At 38.4% G+C, this 18,038-nt stretch overlaps 1 protein-coding gene across 3 annotated transcripts in view; it reads right to left on the bottom strand.

Moving 5' to 3' along the window:
- The window catches only part of arhgef3 (Rho guanine nucleotide exchange factor (GEF) 3), a 48,502-nt gene that overhangs the window by 18,843 nt on the left and 11,621 nt on the right, over positions 1 to 18,038 (bottom strand). Inside the window, exons 2-3 of one of the 3 annotated variants that reach the window (XM_049581165.1) lie at positions 15,658 to 15,724; positions 6,372 to 6,434 (exon numbers count right to left, since the gene is read on the bottom strand). In XM_049581165.1, coding sequence (XP_049437122.1) covers positions 6,372 to 6,434; positions 15,658 to 15,724 — 130 coding nt within the window. Of the gene's footprint in view, positions 1 to 6,371; positions 6,435 to 12,607; positions 13,314 to 15,657; positions 15,725 to 18,038 lie in introns of those variants that run through there. The other 2 variants (XM_049581173.1, XM_049581183.1) reach the window with 2 other exon arrangements.

The following is an 18,038-nucleotide window of genomic DNA, read 5'->3' as shown; positions in this document are numbered from 1 at the left end:
TGACAGAGAACTGCAGATGTAATTTCACTGTCACAAAAAATAATATGTTACAATCTACAATCTGAGCAGTTATAACTTTAAACTTCACACAGTGCAAAGTAACAACAGCAGAGCTCTCCGGGTTGGTAAGTGGTGTTTGTTTATCTCCAAACAATGTAACGGATATAAAAGCAAGAGGGTCAAAGTTAAGGGCGTCATGTCATGAGACAGTAGTCGGTTCTGATTGTGCGCATACTGCATGCAACTGTACGCACTTTTTAGGGGAGCTGCAGTACCTACTAAAAGTACAAAAAAAGTATGCGATTTGGAATGCACCCACAGTTTACATCCATGTCTGTGAAAACATGGATGCTTCACACTCATCTTCCCCCCGTCAGCACAGATGATCTATACAATCAGCACAGTTTAAAGTGGACACCTAAGATTAGTGTCACCAGTTCAGTGTCTGACCAAATGTCTCCCCTTCTGTTCCTGAGATATGAGGCTCAATAATGGCCAGGAAAGTGTTTTATGCAGAATATTATGATGTCACAGTGAAACTGACCTTTGACCTTTGTGGATAGAAAATGTCTTCACTGCATCTTTTTATCCTATCAGACATTTGTGTGGAATTTTGTCAAAATTAGTGTTTGAATTCTTGAGTTATGGCAAGGTTACGGTGACCTTTGACCACTAAATAATAATCAGGTCATCACTGAGTCCACGTAGAGGTTTATGTCAAATTTAAAGAAATGACGTAAAGGTGTTCTTGAGATATCACGTTCAAGAGAATGGGATGAACAGACAACGGCTATTGTTGGCACTGATGCATGTGCACTGACTAAATAAAACATCCTGTTCTTATTCTGAAGGCCTGATTGTTAAAAGGTAAAGATGCCATAGAAACCCTCTCAGTTCACTAACTCCCTCGGTTTACTAAACCACATCAATAACTGTTCATCTACCATGTGAGCCTGAGGGCCTCAGTAGATATTAATTAACTAGTGAAACATCTATAACCACTCTGGTGCCAAACAGAAACCTCCACAGTAAATGAGACACAACTCTTTTTAGCAGTAAATTCCACTGTCATGTGGACTGTTTGATTTGGTCACTCTTTGTTTTACAGGTCTCATGTTTTCCTACAAAAGGTCTGATAATACACAAACTATAAATTCACTGACTGTGATCTTAATTTCTTTATTCTAATTGGTAGTCTACACTTCCAAATAATCAACTAAAATGAATTTCTTCTGTTACCATTTTGGTTTTTAGGTCAACTGAACATGCAAAAATGTGAAATTTCTCTTTAGACAAGCAAAAAATTTAACACACTCTAACCCCATTTCCACCAAACACTTTCAGTATGGTACTTTTGGAAACGAAAGTAACCCTTCAGACATGGTACCTAGACCCTAGGTCTGTTTAGCCTTTACACTGCAAACCGTACACTTAAATGTAGGCGGGGTTGTTGTCACTCACTGCTCCGTCCAGCACTCGCTGTATTTCCTCCCTTATCAGTCTGCACCTCATTTATCGGTAACATTTTTCAGAACAAAATAAAACAGGCTGTAGTGAGTCTCTCTCCATGGGATATTTAGAAATAGCAGGTTTGTGCATTTAGTCCTTCTCAGGCAAGCTCAGGGGTTTTATGTTGTCGAGGCCTGATGCTTTTTTTTCTTCAAAGGAGGATTAGGATATATGCAGTTTACATAATCTGGTCGAAATAAACATATGGAGATCCACTCATTACTAAAAGTTTACGTCATATAAAAACTAAAGTGATGGTCAAAGTTGTCACAGTGAAATTTAAAGTATGCTGATGGATTAACATTGTCACCTAAGGCATTGAGTAACATTACAAGTTAACGTTCCACCTTAAAAGTTGCCAGCAGTCGGCCCAGTGAATTCACTTATTTTCTCTCTGACTCCAGCTGCTGTGAGAGGCAGAAAAACATCTTTTATTTTATAGTTACAGTTTACTGGGGCGCTGGTGGATTAGTGGATAGAGCAGGCGCCCCATGTACAAGGCTGTTGCCACAGCGTTCTGGGTTCTGAGTCCAGCCTGTGGCTCTTTGCTGCATGTCATCCCCTCTCTTTATCTCCCCCTTTCACACTTGGCTGGCTTGTCCATTAACGGCAAAATGCCCAAAAAATATCTTTTAACAAAAAAAAAAAAATAAAAAAAAAATTGTTACAGTATAAAACTCTCCACGGTATATACAGTGGTTACATGAGCCTCAAAAACCAGCCACAACCCAGCCCTGAGCAGAGTGACGTCCTCTACTGACCAATCAGACTGCAGTGTTCGGTGGAAACGGAGCTTCTGTGACCACTTTATTATTATATAAATTATTATATATATTATATTAGGTACAGCCGAACAATATGTTGTAATTTAGTACAACAGCTCTGCCATAAATTCTACTTTTACAGCATTTATAATGATATATATAATTTCTTGAAACTGTTGGAAATGTGTAAATTAAATTATATGTTAATTACTGAGGTTGTGGCTGCAGGTGGTGTTGTAATACATTACTTACTATTGATATACTGGGGCAAATATTAAAAACTAGAGATGTACCGATACCACTTTTTCCTTCCCGATACAGATTCCAATCCCTGAACCTTAGGTATCTGCCGATACCGAGTACCGATCTGATACCAGCCCGTAAAAAAAAAAAAAAAAAAAAAAAATGGATGGGATATGAATTGTTTTATGTCTCAACTCCTAAAACTCTATGTAAAATATTAAGAAATAAATACATAATAGTAGAATGAATGCCATAAAACTTTTTTTTATTATCATTATCCAGTGTTGACACAGATCAAGACACAGGTTAAAGTGCAGCCACACAATTTGGTAAAAAAGACATTTTAAAGGCTACAGTAATAATAGTAATAATGTAGGGCATGTATTAACAAATACAATCATTTTCACCAGATGACTTAAAGTAAGAAAATTAAAAAATAGTGGCGGGGCTTTTACTCACCACAACTACAGAGGCCACCAGCTTCATTTGAAACAGACTACATTATAAAAGGGCTGTTATTTATGAATCCCTCTGTGGTTTTATATTTTTACTTTATATCCGCTCCCGTTGTCAAACGTAAAGTTAATACATCGCGTTGTAATTTTAAACTCAACACTTCCAGAACCTGTTTCAAATTAAAAGTCCCTTATAACCTTGGCTGAGAGAATTCCTCCATTTTCTAAATAGGCTTTTATTGTGAAACATTTGTACAAACTTGGTTGTGGAGGATACAGTAGCTTGAATGTTCACATACAGCACTTCAAATGGAGCTCCTGCCATCTGCTGACGCTCTTTACGTTACTACGTTACATTTCGGCTGGCACATGAACAGACAGTGACTAAATAAAAATAGGACAAGAATAACCCGATGACATCACACACGTCGTGAAAGATGACCGGGGAAGATTGGTGTGGACCCTCGTGTAGTGTGTCATGTCTGTTGGCCAAGTCACAGCACGATTTTATGACTCCACAATTGTATAATGTGATATAGTGACTTTCAGAACTGGCAGAAAAGTCATGTGTACCAGGCATAAATCCTCCAGAGCTGTTTTTCTGAAACATCTCATGTCCTGCGATGTGACTATTGCAAACGATAGTGTGCGTGGTAACGGATTGGTCATAGGCTGTACTTGCCGATGCCCGATGCCGCATTTTAGGCAGTATCAGAGGCATTTCCGATACTGGTATCGGTATCAGTACAACACCTCTCAGTATAACTCAGTCCAGTACAACACCACCACTAACTATGACCTCAGAATTGCATATAATTGAATTAACACCTTTACAGAAAAAACACATGAGCATGTAAATAATAATAATAAGAATATAGAAATCATCAATGTTAACTTTTACATTACACTGCACAAGTGTGTCTAATAAAGTGGCCACTGATGAATGATTATTAAGTAATGAATGAATAAAACTTCACAAAACTAGTTTAAGGAAAATAACTTTCTCAAGAATGAATACCAAATTCCATAATTCTTATTAAGAACCTTATTATGATCCCCAGTCGACTGTGACTTACTCACTGAGCTGCAGGGTGTAACATCAATAGACATGAGAGTGTCAATTATTCCAGGTTCATTAATCCCCTGCTGGTGTGTAACAGAATAAGACTGATGCTGTGTTTGAGTTAAACTGAAATTTATATTGAACAGGGTGGACATCCTGTGTTAGACAGGGCAGGGAGGGAAACTCCAGGGAGGGAACGATTCACTGGCAGAGGGCTAAAAATACAGACACCTGCACGAGGGAGGGGCCCAACATGAGGGTTGTGGGCCCCCAGGGGTTTGATATACAATAATCCATAGTCACAGGTGGACATAACAAAGTACAACATCAGAATTCAGAGTTATCGACAATGAATTTAGCTGCTTATTAGCCCATTGTCTTAGCTTATATAGATGGAAAAATCCAAAACAACCTTCTCTCAGCAGGTGGTGGGAAGATTTCATTTAATTTCACCAGAGTACCCTCTGAGTAAAATATGAACACCTACTATTTTACCCATACTCACTGGGATAACTATGTGTATCCAAGGTCCTTTGTATCAACATGTGTTTTTCTATGAGTAATCTCTTTGTTTATATTGTGATAGCTATGGTTTCACGTTTTATGTTGTCGTGTATTGTTGTAGTCTGTTAGGGACGGGAGGATGGGGGTCAGACAATAGAAGTATTCTGTGTAATATAATGAGGGTTTTTTCAATGTGTGTGTATAGATAGATAGATAGATAGATAGATATTTCATATATAATTTAGAACATTCCATGTAGTAATAACATTTTTCAGTAAATCACAGGGGGGCAGGAGTCTATCCCAGCTGACACTGAGCGAGAGGCGGGGTACACCCTGGACAGGTCACCAGAATATGACAGGGCTTAATAAATCACAATTATAAAGACTTACGCCTATATATAATTAGATAAATAAACAAACAATACAACAAACTACACCCTGTGCCTCAGTATGAAATATTCACATCTGATTTTACTTTCTCTCCCTCGCTCAAAAGTAACAATTAAAATAAGCCATATACATGGCACCACCTACTACTCAGTAACCATTCACACGTGGTCACATACCAATGGTGCAGCCATCAGGAGCAATTTAGGGTTCAGGGTCTTGCCAAATGATACTCCGATATCCAGACTGGATTAGTGGACGACCTGCACTACCTCCTGAGCCACAGCTGCTCCAAAGACCAACTCTAAAATACACTTAACTGTAACAATGAATTAAATTACATTAGTGTCCTTCATAAACACATACTCCTGCCAATGGTTTTACGCTGTCTCACTGATGGAGGTGGTCATCTCTATAAACAGATTGGTGCGGTAAACTCAACAATGCAGGTTTCAAATGTTTCAAATAATCGTCATTGCAAATGTTTTATGAGAAAGAAATTGCCTTAAACATATTCGCCAGACCTCACAGGCAGCACCGTCCAGACTGATACAGAGAGCAAAACAGAATGTTGAGTTCATGTCATCAGGATGGTCTCAGCAGGCTACCACAGAGCAGCTTTAAGTCACAATCAAAAGGCAATATAAAGGCAAGTAACTGCTGCTAAAGAACACATATTATGGGTCTGGCTTCAATACCAACCCGTGGAACAGAAAAAAATATATAAGCATGTAAATAATAATAATAATAATATAGACATCGTTAATGTAAACTTTACATATTACACTGTACAAGTGTATCTAATAAAGTGGGCACTGAGTGTATATGGTGTAGGTTTTCAGTGATTAGTAAGTAATGAATGAATATCTATTCTTGTTCAGTCTGGAAATCCATCGGTAAAAAAAACAAAAATAAAACAAAAAAAAACAACCTCTTTGTTTTATTTCTGTCTTGACAGATTAATTCTTGTTTAAATTGAGCAGCTCTCTAGAAACGTGTTATGGCGTAACAGTGGAGAAACAATAGAGTGTCAAACACCCCAGGTTCATTAATCTGCCCCTGCTGGTCTGTAGCAGAATATGACCCCCTGGTTGAAAAAAGTTCAAACACTTCACAGTATGTTTAAATGATAGCACATTTATGTAATTTATTAACTTGAAAAAGTTGGTTTACTCATTAAAGCTCTATACAAAAATGTACTGGACATAAAGTGACAGAGCAGCATCACTTCCTTAGCTGCAGTGATCATGACAGACAGCACATACACACAACTGCAACAAATTTAAAGTGTGGACGTGCTGCCACCACACAATCAGGAAGGATTCCACCTAATTTAAGTAAAGGTCAACAGCTCTTGAGGACACCAAAGCATCTCTGATACATGTCACCACTTTAGAGCAGCTCTGAGCTACAACAGAAGTTTGTTTAGAGGAGCTGAACTTACGTTGATGTCCAGACTGCAGAGACTGAGAGAGTCTGCATCTCTGCTGGCCTGCTTCCTCTTCTTCTGCAACACACAACAACACAGCAATCATTATGATAGATGGACATCAATAGAATCATGCTCTGATTCATCCGTCTGTTAAATTATGTTTCAGTTTCACACTGACTCCAATATAATGTGAAGATTTAGTTGAAAGTGAGAAAACTTCACACACCAAACCTGCAGCTCTGTGCAGCTTTTAGCTCACCAGCAGTAAAACATACTCAAGTATCCAAAGTAAAAGTACTAACTGTTTTACATTCTGGTTTAAATAAAAATCATGTCTAGTGTTTTAGAGAAATATGATAAGGCAGATAGGGCAAAAAAAAAAAAAAAAAAAAGATTTTTGCCCAACAACAGCAATATTTTATGATTGTATCTCATAGTTAGTAACTGCAGCCATCAGATAAATGCAGTGGAGTAATATAATAATAATAATAATTATAATAATATAATTTATTCAAATAAATCACCAGAACCTGAGAACTTGAGTAAAGGTACTTATTTACTGTCTTCCTCTGGGTTGCAAGATAAATCTGAGTGGTCACAAAATTAAATAAGTTTCACTTTAACTTTTTTTTTTCTCCCAAACATTAAAATATATTTGAAAACACACATTATCGTGAATCCATTAAGAAATAAACATACATTATGAATTTAAACATGGTGATTTTATACCTTATATTTATAATTATGATTTTTGTCTAGTCATTTTATTAACTTTTATTATATATTACAGAATTGTTTGCTTTCATGATCGATGGATCTATTGCAGTTGTTTTTTTTAACTGTGTCTTATAAGGTGTCCTTGAGTGCTTTGAAAGGTGCCTATAAATAAAATGCATCCATTATTATTATTATTATTATTATTATTATTATATGAAATTAAATCAGCCTATTCTGAAAAACCCTATTTTAAATACAAAACATTAATGATAAGCTAACTGTTACCCATGAATCCTTGTGCAATCTCTAGTGCTAAATCACTGTGCAGCAGTTATCCATGACCGCGAGGTGAACTAGTTAGCTAACAGTTATGTTGAAACATGTTGACCAGGTGGCTGCATTATTATTCCAAGTGTACGGACATTTTTGTGAGCGGCAGTGGATCGTTTCATAACTTTTCAAGCAAGAGACTTGCAAGACTGCAGAGGGAGAGGCTAACCCACCTAGCCATGCTACAACTGCTGCTGACTTAGCAGCTACAGGCAGGTGCAAATGCGAGAAGGCCCAAAAATATTCAGAGAATTATCTCAAGTGCAACTCAGTTTTATACAATATATGTAAGAGGGGCTTTCTGCTACGTCTCTCTTTCTGCCCAAGCTCTAAACTTTGTTTTGTCTTTTTTTCTTGTGAATTACAGGATTGCTCTTTAGTTGAACTAGTCAGAACTGGTAGACGTGTAGAACCAGTGATAAGGAGTCACATTGCTTTGTTTTAAGGGGTCCCAGGAAGTCAGGAACTGAACCACTCTGAGGTGCTTGGATAGAGAGATTTTAGTAATGTCATTGGGCCTCATGCAGGAACATTTCATTTTCTTATCTTAAGCTTCTTTACCTTTACTGTGAGGTTTATTTGTACAAGCTCTTCAAGTTTGATTCACAGAACTCTCTTTATTGGTGCTGAAATATGTCAATAAATATCATGACATCTAAAAACAAAACCCTCAGTAAACTGGCAAGCTGTGACGATGATGATGATGATAATGATACCGATGACGATATGGTGAAGACATTTACTTTGCATCATGTTGCTTTTCAGTTTTATTTCTCAGTAAATTTCAGTGTCAGGTGTGCAGCTGTACGTGAGCAATGAACCAGACACTTCCTGAATGTTGCCATGGCGACAAAAAACAGGAAGAAAACACACAAACACCTCATGAGACAGGTCACTGGGTGCGAACAGCTGTACGAGTGAGATGAGGAGGAGAGGAGAGGAGAGGAGAGGAGAGGAGAGGAGAGGAGAGGAGAGGAGAGGACATAGAGATAGGATGACAGTGAAGAAGGGAGATGAGGAGGACGAAGAGGAATGAGCAAGAGGCGAAGACGTGAGAAAGAGGAAGAGAATACAGGAGGAAAAGAGGTGGATATAAAAAGGGCAGAGGGAGGACGAGACAGTCTTTATCTCTAACCAAGACAAGGAGACAAGCAGAGAGGAAATAAAAGGAGATGAGGAGAAGAAAGGAGACAATGAGAGGAAGGGAGATAAGGGAAAAGGAGACAAAGAGAGATGAGAGGGGGAAGAAAAGGAGCAGACAAGGGGTGAAGAGGAGAGAAGGAGGCAGGGAGAAAAGGGAAGGGTCAGAGGCATTAGGGGAGGATATAAGAGGAGAGGAGATGAGGGACGATAGGAGGAGATAAAAAGAGGAGATGAAGGAGGAGAGAATGAATCAACCGAGATGAGAAGACAAGAAGAAAGGCAATGAGAGGAGAGGAGGCGACGAAACAAGAAAACGACAGAAAGGAGGGAAAAGAGACAAGGAGAAGACATAGGAAAGTGATGAGAGGAGATAAGGAGGTGAGGAGAAGAAAAGAACAAAGGAACAAAGGGGAGGTTCAGCTCAATTAGGGGAGGACATGAGAGGAGAGGAGACGAGGGAGGATAGGAGGAGATAAAAAGGGGAGAGGGAGGAGGAGACAGTCTTTATCTTTAACCAAGACAAGGAGACAAGTAGAGAGGAAATAACAGGAGAGAAGGAGAGGAAAGGAGACAATGAAAAGGAAGGAGAGGAGAGGAGGGAAAAGGAGACAAGGAGCAGACATAGGAAAGTGATGAGAGCAGATAAAGGGAGGGGGGGAGGAGAGGAGTCAACAAAAGGGTAAGAAGAGAGAAGGAGGAAGAGAATATAGGAGGGGAAAGAAAAAAGGAAGAAAGGGGAGGTTCAGAGAGATTAGGGGAGGAAATGGGAGGAGAGGAGAAGAGGGAGGATAGGTGAAGATAAAAAGGAGAGAGGGAGGAGGAGACAATCTTTACCTTTAACCAAGATGAGGAGACAAGTGGACAAAGGGAGGAGATAACAGGACAGAAGAAGGGAGAATAGGGGGAAGCAGAGTAATAGAAAGAGTAGAAGAGGAGAGAAGGAGGAAGGGAGGATAGGAGAAAAAACAACAAAGGAAGAAAGGAAAGGTTCAGAGAGATTAGGCGAGAACACGAGAGGAGAGGAGACGAGGAGTCGAGGAGTTGAGGAGTTGAGGAGAGGAGGATGTTGGGATCAGTGCAGCGGAGTGTAACAATAGCAGGAAGTCTGCTGTTTGTTCAGTATTGTATTGAGACTTTGTTGTTGGCCGGATGTTATATAACCTGGCAGAATTTACCTTTAACTCACTGTCGCTATAGAAACCAAGGTGGGGGGAGGAGTCTGGTCAACCAGTCCTTATAAGGTCAGTCCTTAAATCTACCACAGTGTCATTTTTCATACAATCATCAGCTTTTAAGTAAGTGAATTATTTCCAAATCATTTGACATTTTGCTTATTTGCTTTCTTGCAGAGAGATAAATGAGAAACTTGATACCAGTGTCATGTATGTGTGCTAAATATGAAGCTGCAGTAACAACATTCACCTCCTAGCACCTTTTAATCTCATAAATTAACATGGTATAACTCATCTATTTAATCTGTAAAAACAACAATTTGCCATTTTATGACAGGGTTTAAGTGCCAATCTATTTCTTGGCTGTGACTTGTAATGCTCAGAGAGTGTAACTTTTGCTTTAATGCTCCCAACATGTGTCATGACAACTGGACACCTGGGGTTGTAGTTAGTAACTTTTATAAAAACTAACTTGTTGCCGTATTTGCTGAAACTGTCACTACATCTAGACAAAAGTACATGAGACAAATGAAGTGCCTCCAATGGCATTACCGCAGCTGAAAGAAAACAACCAATCAGAGCTGAGCAATCTCTAACGCAGCTGTTAATCACGGCTCGTGAACTGTGACCAACTGCGGAACTAAGCAGCACTTAAATCCAGAATCTGTTACTGCATTAACTATGTCTTGCCTCAAATGTTTTCAGACACATATTTTAGTGTACCATTTAGCTGTAAAATGAGAGAGTTTGCAAGCCGGCCCCCTTAAAGAGTCCTCTGCTTTGATTGGTTGTTTGCCTTCAGCTGTGGTAGATTATAGCAAGGATGCACTACGAAGAGGAGAAGGGACATGCTTTTTTTTCAGACTATCTCATGTACTTCTGTCAGGAGATAGTGACAGTTTCAGCAAATATGACACAAAGTTATTTTATAAGAAGTTACAAACTGTAGCTTTAATGACCTTTAGTTAGGGGAGGAGAGTGTTATCGATAAAAAGATCATGTCACATTCCCACCACCTCTGCACGCTGGGGATAAAGGGACAATGTCACGATGCTACAACATTTACCTGCACTGAAATCTGTTTCTTTACCTCAACAGTATCTTTTATTCAATAGTATGACAGTAGCATGATCACATCACTCCAATTTTGGCATCACTGCACTGGTTGCCCATTACTTTGTTAAAATTGTATCCATCACCTACAGGGCCATCCATGGTCTGGCTCCAGATTATATTAAACAACTGTTAACCCCTTACACCCCAGCAAGGCCCCTAAGGCCAGCTGATCAAAACCTTTTAGCAGTTCCACACTGAAAACCAAGGTTGACCGTGTGTTTTTCGGTGACGACCCCTCGCCTTTAAAACAGCCTTCTCCTCAGTGTGAGATCGGCAGACTCCACCAAAGCTTTTAAGCGCCTCTTTAAAACTGACTTCTACAAGATTTTTTTAATGGTGTTATACTTTCACTTTATTTTCGTTACATTTTATAGTGTGCTTATTTTAGTATTTTATATGCACTCACATATATTGTGTGCTTTTATCTGCTTTACATTCAAGACTTTGTTCTTTTATTGACACTCTACCTGCTCTATATGGGATCATCTCATTTATTTGCCTTATTTGTTTATATATGGTTATTGATTTTATTCAAATTTTACCTGCTTATATGAGCTTCTTTCTCTTATCCACATTTGACTTATTCATACATGAAAATGTATTTTTGCACCAACACCTCCATCTGTTCATGTATCTAGCTCTCATGTTCTCATGTTCAATTTTAGTTTTTTATTCTCTAAATCTTTTAATCTGGAAAGCACTTTGTGCAAAAGCTTGAAATGTGATTATTATTATTATTATTATTATTATTATTATTACTATCATTATTATTAAAAATGGCAGTAATATGAAGGGAGACCTGCACACTGTGGTTTTGATGATGCTAATTTAAACTGGTCACATATTCCTTTGGTCTTTCTTCACAATTCCAATGAATATTGGAAAGTTGTTTGCATCATGTAACTAATGTAACCTTGCACATAATTGCAGTATGATTCATGTGTAGACCAGTGGTGGGAAGTAACTAAGTACATTTACTCAAGTACAGATTCTAGGTACTTATACTGTAATACTAGCTTGAGTATTTCCATTTGATGCAACTTCATATTTCTACTAAACATATAATGGTCTTATAGAATATGGTGCAATGCTGTAGATTAAACTGCCCAAAGAGTTCAGCACAGATCAGCACAACCTTAAACATCTGCAGCTGTAAAATGCAACACAATGCAGTAGATACATTAATCCCAAAACATCAGATGTAATAGTAAGCATTGACAGGAAACATTTTACTGCACACTGAGTACTTTTACTTTGATACTTGAAGTAAATCTGGCAGATAATACTTACATAGACCTACTTTCCTACTATTGCAGGGCTATGACTAGTAGTGTAGTGTTTTTACAGTTTAGTATTAGTAGTTTTACTTCATAAAGGATCTGAAAACTTCTTCCACCACTGGTGCAGACACACAGACTTAAACATGGATGGATGCAGGCATTGCATAAAGCATGGCGGTGGCGTGTGTCACGTTGCCAAGAACATGTTTGCCCCAAAAACACAGAGTGGTGTGTTAGCAAGAATATCACTGCACCTTAAACTGTTTAAACTGTGTGTGATGATGATGAGAAATGTTTCAACAGAAGAAGAAACTTCATGCAAATAAAACACAAAGCAACAAACACATCATAAGGAAAAAAAGACGAAGACAGTTATGTGATCAATATGTGATCGATGTGTAACATGTAAGTAAACCCTCATCAATCCTTTTCTGGCAATTGATCAAAGGCATTCTGGGATAAACTCACTGACACCGACGCATTGACTCACCCGATAGTAAACAAACAGACAGCAGCCCATCATCAGATTAGATCTGCTCCTCAAACAGTTCAAGTTTTAATTAACTCTCTCTGCAAACAGTCATCTGCTGCTCCTCTTCCTCTTTTCTCTTCTTTTCCTCCTCCTCTTCCTCCAGGTCACTTTGCTTTCACCCCAAAGTCACATCAGCAGTTTCTCTTTTTGCCTCTCTCCTCCTTTAAATCGCCTCCTTCACAGTCACATTTTAATTCACTTCTTTCTCCCTGTCTTCTTCTGTCCTTTTCTGAACTTCACACTTCTTTTTCTCTTCCTCCTCCAGTTTGTCCCTCTGTCCAAGAGACACTTCTCCTTCTCCGCCTTGTTCTCTTCCGCGGTCGGACTTTCAAAAGCTCTTCTCTCGCTCCTTCTCCTGTTTTCTACCTACGTCTGTCCTTCTCTTGTCCTCCTTCACCTCCTCAGTGACAATCTGAACCTCCTCAGCTTCACCACCTCTCTGAGTGGATCTACAGACCCTCAGGAACAGGAACCCTTCACAATGTGTGTGTGTGTCCTCTCAGTTCCCATTGGACAAACAGGAAGTGACGGCCGTCGGGGGAAACAGGCTGTCTATAATTAGGAGGTACAGGAGACACGGAGACACCAGCAGCAGAGACACAGACACAAAGAACTCTCACTCTGCTTTATAAAAACCATGCAAAGAAAAAAAAACATCTTATAAAAAGTGATAAGTTTACTTTATTGCTGCAGGTATGAAATTGCTACATAACCTGATTAGATAAAGAAACATGTTTTAAAACCAGTGTCTCCTCTTAGTTTGTTAATGGTTTTAGCTTCTCTATCAGCCCTAAAGGCCCTGACACATCAGGGGACGTGATGAAAACACAAAATTGAAATTAATGTCTGCAAATACTTCTTGTCAAAATTATTCATATCGACAGCAATGTGAATTTGAGACAGCTGCAGGTTTTTATGCAAAGAGGATTCAACTAGAGCTTAACCCTCACCTGATTCAGTGGTACTATCCATTTCTTACAAATAAAGTACAGAAAGTTAAAGTTAATCAGGCATATTCAACTTCCATTGTTTCTCACTCCACCCCATCCCTTGTGTGAGGTCTCCTCTACTCCTCACTCTTTCCACAGCCGATTGTCCATCCATCCATCGTCATCCGCTTATCTGGGGCCAGGTCACAGGGGCAGCAGGCCAAGCAAAGCACCCCAGACGTCCCTCTCCCCAGCAATGCTTTCCAGCTCCTCCTGGGGGACCTGAGGCGTTCCCAGGCCAGATGAGATAATCCCTCCAACCTGTTATGGGTCTGCCCCGGGGCCTCGTACCAGTGGGACATGCCTGAAACACCTCCAGGCACCCAGGGGGATCCTAAACAGATGCCCGAACCACCTCAACTGAACCCTTTCGGTGTGAAGGAGCAGCGGCTCTACTTAGAGCTCCTTCCGGATGTCCAAGCTCCTCACCCTATCTCTAAGGTTGAGCCCAGACACCCATGGAGGAAACTCATTTCGGCCTATCTCATTCTTTCGGTCACTACCCAGAGCTCATGACCATAGGTGAGGGTTGGGACATATATGGACCAGTAAATTGAAAGCTTTGCCTTCCAGCTAAGCTCCCTCTTCACCGCAACGGTCCAGTGCAGCACCTGCTACTACACTGTTGTCTTTGTTGGGCACTAAAGATGATCCCAGTATTCATCAGTATTGTACGAACAGACTAGTGGAGTGCTGTGAGAGGAATTAATTCATTATTAGTCCAAAGAAGACACAGAAGGTAATTTCTGGTCTTCCAGTGAACTTGTATGCTCCACCAGTAACTGTCCATAACACAGAGATTAAACAAGTTCCCCCCTATAAATATCTGGGCACCTATGTCGACCTACTTTGTCCTGGAGTGCACATATACATCACACTTGTAGTGAGGCACAACAAAGCATTTACGTTCTCAAGAGACTGAGGTCATTTGGAGCAAACAAACAGATCCTGTTATTGTTTTTCTAATCTATAATACACAGTGTTATGCAGTATGTAATCAGTGCATGGTACAGTTTTCTCTCTGTGCATCTCAAAGCTAATCTGGCTTGACCGCTTAACTGCTCAAAGATTGTGGGTCAAGTGTTTGAGTGAAATTTCCGAACTGTGGTACTGAAAGAATGTTGTGTCTGGCTGGTAATATTATGTCGGACACCTCTCACACGTTATTTGAAGATTATCAGCTTTTGCCATCACACAGAAGATTTAGAGTCAAATTTCAGATCTTTTTCTGACAATAAACTGAAATCAAATCAATCAAACACATTCTCTGGCTGTGATGCAAGTTGTGACAACCACAGGGATCCTATTGACCCAAAGCATCGTCTGACACTCTGTCTGACGCAGTTGTTATATAACCTCGCCACTGTATGTTGTTTTATTGAGTTTTCTTTGAGTGAAATGCTCTGAGTGACTTTGAGTTCCCTCTGCTGAACAACTGGGCAGTGTATATGTCTCAGACTTTTATTTTGAAAGGCAAGAACAAAAGGAGTGGATGTGGTTTGCTGCCTTTGTCTGAAAGTAGTAATTAAGTTTGCTGTCTTGGTTTGAATTGTAAACTCATAAGTATACGCCAACCAGATTTGTTGATGCCTTAATTCGTAGTTTGAAAGCTCAAAGGAAAAAAAAACAACCAACCATATTATGTTGCTTGATATTTGTGTTCTGTGTAAAAGTAGTCATGACAAAAACAACAGTTTGAAAAATACAATGACATGAAAATTTATGGCACTAAAAAAGCTGCTGGTGTGTAAAGGCAATGTTGGTTGGCTGATCCACCACTTTGGTCCAGAAATATCAATTTATCTTAACTACTGGATGAAACTCTAAAAAAAATTGTACAATCATGTTCTCCACAGGATAAATTGTGGTAAAGGACTTGTTGTTGTGCCAGGTTTTGAATTAAGGTTCTTCACTTTAATCTCGTCCTTTATTATCTGTATTGGAGTCACCTTGTTGTGTCTTAATGAAGTGCACAGTTGTCACGGTGCAGTGAACAATGTGAGTCAGATTTGTTCTCACCCCTCTGAGGGACCAGCTGTCAGGAGAGAGGAGAGAGAAGGAGGAAGTTTTCTTTTGCAGCTTCGACCTGAAGGAAGGAAACAAGGAGGGGAAGGAAAAGGAGACAGGAAAGGGAGGGGGGGTGGGGGGAGGGCAGAAGGAAAGATGATTAATTTGTCAGCCTTCACTCTAAACTTCAACCAAACTTTAATGGACTCACAACATAAAGACATTTTATCAGATTGCTGCTAAAATAATAAACATAGGAACATTATTTTGATAAGACACTAATAAGGAAAGACCAAATCCAGATACAGAATACCTCTGTGTGCACTGCATAAACAAAGGAGTAATATTTACTTCATTTCAAAAGAATATAAAGAAAAATATAAAGAGCCTCCTACATAGTTTCTAATATTGTCAACTTCAATTTGAGAGTAATGACACACATTTTATTGTGATCAATGACAAATGAAAACTTATTTTGGAATGAAACCTGGTTATGTCGAAATCAGATTAAATCTCTTTCATTTTAAAAAAGATAATTGGCTGTTTTATAACCTCATTTAATTTGGGTAATTTGTTTGAACATGTGTTTTTATGTGTGTGGGCAAGCTGGTATATGTACTACAGTTTTATCATGTGATACATGCATTGATACAAAGTTTTAAGAGCTGCAACAATTACTTGATCCATCAATTAGTTGACTGACAGAAAATGAATTGAAAACTGTTTTGATGATAGATTAACACACGTCATTTTTTAAGAAAATAATATAAGAAAAGTAGCTTCTCAGCTGTTCATTTTTGTGGTCTTTCTTTTTCCTACAGAGTCCCTAAAGTCCTGAAGGGAGATTTGTTTTTATTTTATGTGGACAAGTTATAGGTAGTTATAGGAACAACATAATTTAGTAACTTATGCATAACTTATAACTAACTTATAACTAACTAACTTATGCACACAAAATAAAAATAACATCACCATTTGGGACTCAAGTGGCACCGTACTGATATGACAGTTAACTAAATATATTGTGGATCTGGATATTTAAAATACATTTTTATTTTTTTCTAAATTTTATAGTTTGTATAGTTCCAGAAAGCTGATATTTTTGTTTTGTGTGCACAGGTTACCATCTTGTAGGAACAAAACAATCAACTAGTGTGCACTTGATTAAAAAATAAAATAAAATCACCTTTTGGGACTTTAGGGGCACCATACATGTGTGAAAGTTAACAAAATATATCTGGGATTTGGGTATTCAAAATATAATTTTTAATTAAACAAAACAAATAATAATAATAATAAAAAAAAACATGTATAGTCTATCTAAGTCCCAAAAGGTAATATTCTTTATTTTGTGTGCACAAGTTATTATCTTCTATTATCTTGTCTTATCTTCTTATCTTGAAACAAGATCATTAACAAGATGGAAAAAATATCAACTTCTGGGACTTTAGGGGCACCGTACTTATGTGAGCATTAACTAACTACATTTTCAAGATGTGAGTATTTATAATACTTTTTTTTTTTTTTTTTTAAATTTCAAAGACCAAACAATTGATCACTTAAACAAGGAACAAAGCAGATTGGTCAATAATCAAAATAATCACTATTTGCAGCTCTAAGACTACACACACACCTTAACATAGTGTTAACTCTGTCTGATTCCACATAGACAGAAATGAGTGCAGCAATTAATAATTCTTTCACTGTACATAAAGGCATGGGAGTATTCTATCAAGACAGACTTCAACAGAACCAAACTGAGTCTCTAATGTGTATAAATCCTACACAAGGAGGTTTGACTCTTTTGAATCCAGCAGAGAACAAACAACCCTGTCACTTATACATTGTCGTCAGTGTTTTACAGTTTGACCAGAGCGCCCCCTGGTGGTATCTGTTGATCACAATATGTAAACTGTAGACAATCTAAAAGGTCTGGACAGACTTGACGTATTACACTGAAAGTATATTTATGTCTAAGTTGGTTTCTTTGGACAACACTGAGAAAGAGGAAATACAAACAAAGATTAAAAAAATAAATAAACTGAGGTTGCGAGTCTTGCTCAACCCAAACACATTACATCATCACACACACCCTCGTCTGTCTGTATGAGACAGAGTGAACACATGATTCAGACACATTGAAACACCATTAATTAATATTTACATGGCATTTTTCTGACCATATGCTTTAAAAATGCTTTCTAATGATGATGTAAACTGAGAACACATGAACACAATACACCTCAAACATTATGCTAATAATGTAGATTTAATGACCACGAACACTCCGTTAGCTTATTCAGATATTTCCCACTCACAGATTTCTACATGGATGCAAATATAAATAAAGCAAAGTCATGCCCACATTTACAAAGGACTGGCAGTTCAGTTTA

Source organism: Epinephelus fuscoguttatus, linkage group LG1, assembly GCF_011397635.1.
Source record: "Epinephelus fuscoguttatus linkage group LG1, E.fuscoguttatus.final_Chr_v1".
Classification (NCBI taxonomy): Eukaryota; Metazoa; Chordata; class Actinopteri; order Perciformes; family Serranidae; genus Epinephelus; species Epinephelus fuscoguttatus.
Note: the sequence above shows the minus strand (reverse complement) of the source record. Positions and strands in the feature narration are given on the sequence as shown.